Source organism: Lepisosteus oculatus, chromosome 23, assembly GCF_040954835.1.
Source record: "Lepisosteus oculatus isolate fLepOcu1 chromosome 23, fLepOcu1.hap2, whole genome shotgun sequence".
NCBI lineage: Eukaryota > Metazoa > Chordata > Actinopteri > Semionotiformes > Lepisosteidae > Lepisosteus > Lepisosteus oculatus.
In genome coordinates, this window is record NC_090718.1 from 12840025 (window position 1) to 12850771 (window position 10747).

The 10747-nt window shown below is 41.8% G+C and overlaps 1 protein-coding gene across 6 annotated transcripts in view; it reads left to right on the forward strand.

Moving 5' to 3' along the window:
* The window catches only part of st3gal4 (ST3 beta-galactoside alpha-2,3-sialyltransferase 4), a 34913-nt gene extending 24607 nt beyond the window's left edge, over positions 1-10306 (forward strand). For all 6 annotated transcript variants that reach the window (XM_069183126.1, XM_069183122.1, XM_069183123.1 and 3 more), the window contains 4 exons: positions 1411-1600; positions 2432-2575; positions 6314-6466; positions 7349-10306. In XM_069183126.1, the coding sequence (XP_069039227.1) occupies positions 1411-1600; positions 2432-2575; positions 6314-6466; positions 7349-7438 (577 nt within the window). In that variant the 3' untranslated portion in view covers positions 7439-10306. The remainder of the gene's footprint in view (positions 1-1410; positions 1601-2431; positions 2576-6313; positions 6467-7348) is intronic.
* Positions 10307-10747: the final 441 nt, after the last annotated feature.

The following is a 10747-nucleotide window of genomic DNA, read 5'->3' on the forward strand; positions in this document are numbered from 1 at the left end:
TCTTAAGTGTGAGTGTACTGTATGTATCAAACACCCCTGATGACCTCTTATGCACCTTGTGCACAGATACTTATTGAAGCCCTGCAAAATACCTTATATTTAGTTTGTAGTAGTTCAGGTCGGGGGAGCTGCGTCAGCATGCGTAGGCTGCAAAGGAACAAATAATAGGTTTACTCCATGCTGAAAAAAAGAAGAAAGAGATCACAACGTTTCGGCCGTGGAGCCTTCTTCAGGTGTGAGGGAGACAAATTAACCTATTACTTGTTCCTTATTTTTAGTTTGTTTTATTGGTTTGTTGAGAATGTTCACTGCAAGGTAAGAAAGCATGTTACAGCTAATGCTGTACCGTACGTGCCAGCACCAAAACCACCCGCATACTCTCCTTCTAGTAAGAATTCAGCACAAAAATGAATTGTTCAAAATCATTTAGCAAGGGATCTTAAATTTGAGAGAAGTCAGGTGGCCCTTATTTGCATGTTGAGAAGCTGAACTATAGTAGGTCACATTGTTTTTTATTTAAGTCAAAGGTTCCATTAAGGTTTTCATTAGAATTCGATTTCCTTGTTGGCTAAAGCTCAGCAGTACATTATATTGTATTTGTTTAAACAGCAGACAGTACATTTAACCTTACTCTGTAATCATTCTCATCCCTCTAAGTGAAATTTGCATTTGCCATATTATAATGTGCAAAGCAGTATTTGCCTCAGCAGCTTGGTGTCGGTATGACTACTTGTTTTTGTAAAAACCTTTTGGCCGGTGAGCGTTGCCCCTGTCCTGTTATTTACAGTAATTTCCTCATTCACTTCACAGCTATAAAAGTACTGCATCATTCATGTGTACTTTCCTTCCTTAAACCTCATGACTGTTGTGGGTTTTCTGTCATCAATGAATCATTTGATTGGGGCTGCCTGCAAAAGGGGATATTTTTCTCCTGAAAAATATTGGTCTCCTGGCTTAACTCCTTGTTTAGGTACCAGTAGTTGCCTTTGAATTTTGGGACAATTATTTGTACTTCAATTCAGGGCCAAGTGGATTAGTTCCTTATCTTGATTCTGCTTTTTTTTTGGTCTGTTGATGGTGTTAGTTACACTGTCACTTAAAACTCAATTCCTTGGCGACAGGTTTAACGTAACTGGATACGCAACAAAAGGTACAAAGCCCATATTCTTGGATATACCGAAGCCTTGCATTAAAACTTAATTGTGGAGTTCGAGTGTTGTTGTTGTTTGTTTTTTTTGCCGTTTGCTTGGGAAAAGTAAACGTCACAGAACTGAAGAACTGCTACGTTACCTGTCTTGACGTTTATTCAGGTGCATAAAAACTTTTAATATTAAAAATCAGTGTAAAGAAGCCAGGTTTCAACCATAGTGCTGTGCCTGTGAAGTTAAATTCTGCTTTCTGCTTGTCCAGAGTAAACGACGCCCCGGTGAGGGGCTATGAGGCAGATGTGGGCAACAAGACCACCATGAGATTCTTCTACCCAGAGTCGGCCTCGGTGAACCCCTACATTCATAATGACCCTGACACTGTTATGGTCTTAGTGCCTTTCAAGCAGCAGGATCTGCGCTGGATGAAGGAGATCCTGTACGATGAGAAGAGGGTGAGTATCCTTTGCTTATGTAAATGTGAAGAGACAGCGAGTCTCCTTCACAGTATTGTGTAATTCCAGCCTTCACTCTGTCTATATCGGAACAGATTCTAGTCACATCTGCACTCCTCACTCTATATTGCGACACATGTCCTTTTTACTCAACCATTCTCTAAAGTAACACATCCCAGAGTCCTTGATTAGAAAGTGAACAGAGAAGATTCAGAGCAGACTCAAATGACAGTAAATAGATCCCTTTATTGTTTATTCCATCAAAGGAACAACGTTTCTAAGCACCATGATATTGTTAGGATTCATTTTTCTCTTTATATTTATATTATGTTTTTTAAAATCCATTGTGATGAAAGAAAGACAAAAAAGTACTTTATTTAGTTATGGGCAACCCAGGTATACAAACCACACAAATCTCAGACCTTCCTCTTGGCTGCTGGTCATTTATGCTTGAAGCCATGGCTTTCTCCCATTTCTCAATAGAAAGTTAATAACAAAATAACATAAAATCATAAAGCCACACTCTGTAACAGCTGAAGGGATCGTTGACACTGTTTTTGTTTTAAAGGACAAAACAAAGGGATTTCCAAGGAAACTAATTCTGGCACCAAGTTTGTAGAGAATACGAGTTCCTGACAACATGTGGAGTGATTGATCCTGGGTCTTGAGCACCCACAGAGAAAAGGGAATATGTAAACGCTCAATTTGTCCTCAGAACTCCATCAGTTAGCACAGGCAGGCTCATAAACCAGATTTGGTTGAAGGATCATGCTGCTTTCCCTCAGTGTCAAGAATCAAGATCCCTAATCAACCCCTCCTCTTCCTTGTAAGGTAAGAAAGGGATTCTGGAAGCCCCCTCCTCAGATCTGGCAGGCCAAAACCAGCCAGATCCGCATCCTGGACCCTTTCTTCCTGCACGAAACAGAAACCAGGCTGCTTAACCTCACGGTGAACGTCAACCCAAAGAGCCGCGAGGTGAGTGAACGAGACCAGCACAGCAGAACATACTGCACCCGCAGGACCACAGACTGGGTCTGCAGGCATAGTGTACTGAAGGAGAGAGAACCATTGGGCTCTTTGGATATTACACTACCATTTCAGTTTTCTACAGCACTATTGCGATGCATTCTACAATCTCATTGGTAAAAATACACCGGATACATTGGCTTATGTTATAAAAGGCGGCTGTCAAGAATCAAGACGTTCGAGGCTCCTGATGTAGATTAGGAAGGGAGTTCCTCAGGCAAGCTGAGCTGAGCAGCCAAAGGCTTCAGCCACATCTGACCTAGAGAGAATGTCTTGATTCAAAGAAACCTCAGATCTGGAATTTGTGATCCTAAATAATGATTAGGAACATGGAAAAAATCCAGTTGTTTTTAAAAACAAAGAACTTCCAAAGTCAATTTCGGACAGAGACCCCTTTGTAGCTACTTTGAAATTGTTTTGAAAAGTTGCTGGCAACAGGTGAAGGGTCCTGAACACTGGAGTAATATTTCCACAGAGCTTTATCCGGAGTATTCTGTGTAAGTTGTCATTTTAGAGACTGTTAGCTATATTTTACAGTTTGCATTTGTCTGGAATGGGGTCAGTTTGCCCACCTAAGCATAAGGATACTTGTCACAACTTAGTAGGACATAGCTTTGAGATGCACAAGAGTTGCATTATGCTTTATGTTTAACAGCAAGTTGTAGTATTGAAGGATGCAGGAGAGTCTTCTTGCAGGCACAGCTGCACCATTAGCTTTTATTGAAGCAAGATGCTGTCGAGTTTCTGTTGAGCTGTAAGCAAGCCCTTTACTTGGCAGTTTTTCACTGTAATGAATCTGGCTATCAGCAGGCTCAGATTTAGCCTTGCCTAAAGGTACAGTCTGTGTTAATTTAGATAAGGGTTTTACGTTTCTGGTGCTGCTCATCATAACTCTCTTTTACTGTCTTTTGCTGTGCTGCTTGATTTTTATTTTAGTAATGGGAATGCAGATATGAATTACTCCATATAAAAAGACAGAGCCTTTGTTCTTTTGCAGTTAATTCCTATCTTATCTCTGTTCTATTTCTCTCTTCAAATATCTTTTTTTTCTCTTTTGTTACGCATGCAAAAGTGAGCCTTTGCATACTAGAAGACCAAAGCAAGTCCCCTTGCACATGTGATGCCACCCGAGATGTTGATTGTGTGGCTGATAATTTCACCCTAAGCTTTGTCCCAGGGGGACAGAGTTTAATGCCACCTAAGATATGCATTGCAAGGGCCCAACTTCTCCTCAATCTATGTCCAAGGGAGAGGTAATGTAAGGCTAGAGAATGGAATGGTGAGAGGTGGACCTTCTCATGGAGAAGCTTGTGTCTTTAAGGGCCTGTAGCTGTCTCCAGTCAGTGACTTGGAGAGTGACAGGTGTGAGCAGCCCTGCAGTGGCAGGGCCTGCCTTCCTGCAGAGAGAGAGAGACAGAAGAGAGCTGACAGGACAGAGAGTGCTTCTTCCATAGCTGTGAGCCAGCAGGCTTGCTTTCTGTATGTAGCCGGTTATTCAGTAAGGCTGGCAGCTACAGGTGCAGTGTAATCTGGGAAGCTAGCAAGCAAAATGGATTGAAGTCATCTTGGAGGGAATAGTGAGATAGAGATCTAGGAACTCTTTTTGGAAAGTGCACAGGAGTTCAGTATATCAGCTAATGAGCATTTCCAAGAGTCTTTTCTAGAACCCAATGTAGATCTAGGATCCTACCACAAAACTTTAAAAGAAGTTCTGGAGACGTGTCAAAGGAACAGGACTCTGAAAGCTGTGGTTTGCTGAGATGTTTGCTGAGATGTGCGTCATGCCCATATGAGTTCCACTCACACTTTGTGAATAAAGTTTAAGTGAGTGAAGTCCAGGAAGCAGAGGTGCAGCCAGGAAGATCATCGCTCTACTTGAAGTACAGAGTGATTTGAGGGTCTGTTAACTGCTGACCTCTAATAGTGTTACAGAAGATGGGTGTGCTAGTAGCCCTGAGATGAGTGAAAAATTTGCCTGGCAGTCTGTGGTGGGCGTGCTGACAGTGTGGATCAACGGCCCTAAGAGCGAGCCACCCCCATGCAGCATCACAAAGTGCACTACACTCTCACATTGATCTTCCAAATATAGCAACCCAATGAGTGGCAAAAGGGATCTGAAGTGTGAACAGATCTACAAAATTCATATACCAACTAGGAGATCTGCTGTATAGCTTACAGATCAGCACCTCAGGGTACCCGTGTTCAGCTAGTAAAAAGAATAAAATCAACATTTTAACAGTTTTGTCTCACTCAGTAACAACAAATAATTAAACAAATTACGTAATTGGCGTGCTGCTAAAATAATTCCTTTGGTCTCAGTAGAAAATCAGGAGTGGGGCCCAGCCACGCGCTGTGCCAATCCTGATCTGGCGTTCCTATGCCATTATGCAGTGATTGTCAAGCGCAGCTTGTTTATTTAAAAAAGTCCAGTTGTAAAGTCTTGAACGTTTAAACAGTGGTCACACTAACATCTCGCCCAAGGAGCAGTGGCCACCTGCTTTGTTGTGTTGGCAGCCCTTTACCACGGCCCTCTGTGCCAGCTTGGCAGCGCTCAGCTAGCTTAGATAATGTCTGCTCCGAGCAGAGTGACCCGCCTGCTGAAGAAACGCACGGAGCAAAGCAAGCTGAGGTTGGGAGGGGGAACAGCGTTGTGCTTTTTTTTGTTCCACTTTCTAAATTAAAAGCTGGTTTGATGCCTGTGAAGGCCCACAGTATCCCCTTCCCCTCCCTGTGCTCACACCTGTATCTGTCCTTAAATCCGTGTGAAGCAGTTGCACATGGATTTAGTATATCAGCTAATGAGCATTTCCGAGAGCCTTTTCAGCCATTGCTGTTACACATACTGTAGAGGAAGCAGAACATTCTTCTTCTGGGGCTTCTGGGACCCTTAATGTGCAAAAATTGGAAACCAGTTCTTTTATAGAAAACCTGGGAGTGTCTCGACAGGAAATATTACTTAGCGGTTCTTTTTTAGAACCATCCAGCCCTGCCAGCACCGTGGGCTGACGTAGCACACTGTTTTTAAACCACCTACTGTAGCTCCCGCCTGGTATTGCACTCGGGTGGTTAAACACAGATTGTTTTTGCTCGTGATTAGTGCCATTTGCCAGTAGTTTTCATCCCTACATTACCCAAAAGGTACAGTGAATTCGTAGTGTTTCGTCAGTACTTGCCATATGGTCAAGGTTGTTTTTTGTATGAATTGTTTGTTTAGTAAAACCTGACTGGAACACAACAGTATGTTCAAATAGCTGGGAAATAGCCTGAATCAAGAGGAATGAAGGTAAAGAGTAGGTTGCCAAGTATAGCACTGCTGCTCTGTCTGACTTTTTCATTTAGTGTATCATATGGAAATTATTTTTCCGTGCTCTTATGCAGCCAGTAAGCCTTGCCTTCTTCAAAGAAAAGAACTTGAAGGGAACAAAAAAAGCTACTAATGAGTTTTTTTCGTCACATCTTGTGAGAAGGCAGCTCAGTACATATCTTTTCAGTTAGATAAAACGTGCTTTACAAGGACAGAGGTTTGTCTCGATTTTATCGTCAAGATTCTTTGGAAGCCATGTAACTTTTTCCAGTCTCTGAAATGACCCTGAATGTAGACTCTGAAATGTGCAGTCCCTGCCCCCTTGTGTTAGAATATATCATGACATTTTAAAAACGCCTGTCTCTGTCTCTCTCTTTCTACAGAAATTAACCCAACCTACCACAGGGATTTTAGCCATTTATGTGGCCCTTAATTACTGCGATGTAGTTCATGTCGCGGGGTTTGGATATCCTAAGGTTTCAGAGCAGAAGCATCCTATCCATTACTATGGATATGACACTATGAAGTCTATGAAGGTGAGTGAGAGCTACTTAAGCTTATCGAAGCTGGTTGACTACAGCTGACCAAAACATGTTTGTTTTTAATCATAGTTGTAATCACTTAAGAGTGGGGTTTCTTAGCTGTTAACCCAAGATTTTAATTGTCAGACTTAAAGCAAGTAAATAACACAGGTCATTAATGAAGACCTAAAGGATACTGTATATGCACTGATTTATTTGTGTTTATTAATCTGTTAGTACAAGCTATTGTTTTAAACGTATGACAAACATATTCCTGATAACTGCATAAATTGCACAAAACAGTGGGTATTTCTGAATGTTGTCAGTCCATTTTTTCCATTAGGATTCATTAGTGTGTAGAACCTCAGTTCCTTTCTTGCTCTGAAGCTCCAGAGAACGTCAAATGTTGCCAGTAGCTAGATAGTGCCCATTGTCTCTAAATTCTTTATATTGTTAGCCTTAACAATATAACACAAACGCAGCCGTGCCCAACTGCATAGCGTTCGAAAATAAAATCCTTCATATTGTCATATAAAAAGAGCTGTCTTCCCTGTTTTTAACAATGTCTTATCACTAAGGTTGAATGCTCTGAACCGAAATGACTACTGACCAGGTGACCATGCTGCAAACTCCATCTCCCTGCTGTTTCTGCCAGCTGGCTTATAACTGCAGTGGTGACGCCAAAGCTTGTGTGTCTGCTGGCAGGGCAAAGCCCTGAAACACAGCTGGGTGTGTGGAGGGGAGAAGGAGCTCAGGGGGTTTGGCACTGACCGGGAAGCTACATGCTACTGGAGGTGTCCGGACTGGGGTGAGCGAATATGGCTGACTGAACTGAACTTTTTTTTTTCCCTTTTTTTTTCTTCTTCCTCGGACGGCTGTTTTCCTCTGTGGCCGCAGAATTCCTACCACGATCTCACGCGTGAAGCGAAAGCTCTGAAGAAGCTCGAGGACTTGGGGGTGATCTCGTACCTACACCCGCACTCCTGACAGGGGCAGGGAGCCCGGCTCGCTCAGAGCGCTGTCTTTTCTTCTACAGGACCTGTGCGGCATTTTATATGGAAGCTGGCTGACCCTGTGGTTTTTCATCACTGGGTATTTTCTTTTATAAATTAAGGAGGGTTTGTAACAAATCTCCCCTAGAAATTTTAAGTTTTCTTTAATTTCTGTTAACGTCCCTGGTTACCTTGGAATTGTTATTTTCAATGTGCTGGCTATGTTGTATAAATCATGTTTTTTATGCTTGCTTCTTTTTGCGGGGCTTGGCAGATATCTGTGGTGAAACAAAATTCCAATGACTACCCAAACGTCCATGAATACCTTTCTTCCTGGAAAGGATCGGGCTATGATGGGTTAGCTTGAATATGAGCTGTTTTGATGATCCAAAGCTGGAATAGTACAGACTCGACTCGACTCTAAGTGTTTTGGAGCCGATCCCTATAGGCCCAGAAGGCATGTTACAAAAGTGTATAGTAAGAGATGACAGCTCTGCTAACTTTCACATGAAGGCTTTTCATCTGGGTCTTTCACATGCCGAGCCTTACTGGAATGACTCCATGTTAGTAAGGGCCCAAACATATTAAGAATGAGGACATTCGTTTTTGATTTGCCAAGTATTTGACTTGTCAATGCATTTTATATAGTATTATTAGATAATTATAGCTAATCTCCAGTAATTAAAGAGGCTGAAAGGTAGGGTAGTCTCTTGGAGTGCTCGTGTGTTTAACCATCAGAGTGCCATTATAGTAGAACCACGGGGCAGAATTTATTGATAAAATTCTTTAGCATGAATGATCAGATTTTTGTGGCATTGTGGACAAATTTATTTGAATTTCAAATCCCAATATTTGGGGAAAATTGAAATTTTGCGAGCAGATTAATTTAATTCACAACGAAAATGTTTTGAATGTGTTACTTGATTGTGCTGACACATGGGTGTGAGTCAATGCGCCCTTTGTCTGCCTTTTTTATAGTTTTTTTTTTGTGGTTCATCAAGACACCTACAACAATAGAAGTGAGAACTTATGATTGAAGTAATTACCCATTTTCTAAACATCATTCAACCACGGAGCCACTTATCTGTTGATGCAAACAAATAGAATGATTAAGAAGGTGGGGTTATTCAGATACGGTTATCACTAGATATAACCGATTTGTGTTGACAACTGTAAATAGCAGAACCCTCTAACAACCCTCATACGGTTCTGACCTGCGTCATCTATTATTTCATGTTTCTACACTATATGGGCTTAGTTCCAACTAAATCTTGGTTTTATGCAGAAATGCCAAATATGTACAAATTCTGAAGGTACTTGTTTTATTTTCAGCTCGCAAAAATTGACAAGAATAGTTCTTAGCTTCCTTGTCGAATACTTATTTTAAATTGTTGTTTTTCCTGTATAACAGCACAATTTCCAAAGAAATCAGACTGTTGGAACTGCGTATCATCTCATTGTGTGTTTTCTGTGTTCCCACAGCACTTAAAGGTGTATTTTCCTTAATGTTTAACTGCATTATATTATTCCCAACGTGGACTTGAGATGAACTGATTCACAGGTGCCAAGCGGGGTGATGTGATGCTGCAGCTGTTCATTTTTAAGATAATGTCAAATGAAAGCCAAAAGGGGGAAAATCCGAGGCAGTGTGTGAGCAAAGATTACTGGCATTGGGATTTGGTTGAATTAAAATCATTGTTTGGTTTTGTTGTGGGACATTTTGTAGGAACCTTATTTGGAAATTGTCCTCGGGGCAAGTGAAGTTGCGCAGGGAGCAGGCTTTAACCCGTTCGAGGCAGGGGTGTGTCAGGCAGGTGCTTCAGCATTTTTATGAAAAATGCCTGGGGATCTTTAATGTGCATTGTAGGGACAGGAACTCTAATTCAGCTACTCATACATAGCATAGTCCCTTGTACAGAAAAAGAGCCTTGTTGTGGAAAGCTGTGGTCAAGAGAGAAGGACCTGTAAGTACTGATACGCCAACTCCACTTCCAACCACAGGTGGGCTTAACTGGCTCCCCGAGGCCTAGCTGTGCTCTGATTGTATAGTGTCTGGAGGGAGCACTTTCAGGTGAATGGAAAACCGAAAAAGAAATTCTCAAGTGGTCTGCGACGGACCCGATGGACTTTCCCTACACACCTCCTTTCCGCCGGATAGTTCGTGTTCTGGCCAGGCTGGGCTGGGCCGAGCATCAGGATAGACCTCCTGTACCTGCAAGGGAGTGCAGCTTCTGGTTGGTTCGGTTTATCATAAGGAAACACATAGGGAGTTGGGGGAGGTGGGGGGGGGCAGAAGGAGTTTGTAAGGAGGTGTTTACATGAAAAATACGATTGAGATCTGAATGTTTTGTGAATAAAGTGTAATATAAATAGTCTAGTATCCGCTGAAATTCCTGGAAATGGCAGTGTTTTCCCCATACTATTCTGTTGCAAGGCAATTTTTACAATATTGCTCCCGGTTGTACATGTGGATACTTGAACACAAGTTCTCACTAGCATCTTGTGAATGTGCTGTTCTCTTGAAAGTTTTTGTTTGTATGGCAGTTATTTAAAATGCTTTCTGAATGTCAAACAAATGCATCCTGTCTCGAGAACAATCAACAAGATTTGCACAGTTCAGATCGCTGCGCGGCCTGTCTCCTGCAGCAGGGGCAGCCCGTGTCTCACTTGAATCCTACCCGTCCGTCTAGTTCACAACACTTGTCATTGTTTTTAAGATTTTTAAGATTCCTAATTAAATTGTAATGTTTTATTTAAGTGAAATAGTTCACAATAAAATTTATATATTTTGTAACAAAAATAAAATGACTTTGTAAAGTTTGTTTTCAAAACGTTTTAATAAATGTTTTGGGAGTTTTCAAAAGAGTGTCTTTATTTGTACTCGTCCTTTGATAGATCCGTTGGAAGTTTTTCATTGTACCTCCTCTGGGTGTGTGCCCCAGGAAGTTATTTTTTTCCCATTATCCAGTATTGAGAGGACTTGGGAAAGGAGATCCAGCAAGCACCACTCCGTGGAGACAGCCCAGCTCCGAGAGAGGGAATATGGTAGCTGGTGACTGGCATGGATCCCATTGGCAGAAATAACTGCTGGTCGGCACCTGTCGTCGAAGGTATAGAGGACAAAACATTAAGAAAATGACCCAGCTGGGTTGGCAGCTCACATGACATAACTGCCCTTCAGGCAGAAATATGGGTGGTTAATAAGGGCATAAAGTTATGATGGTTTAGACTGTACCTTCACCGTGTGTACCTTACCTTAATCGGACTGGGCCACCCTCAAATGATGAGTTTGCTTTCTGTTTTC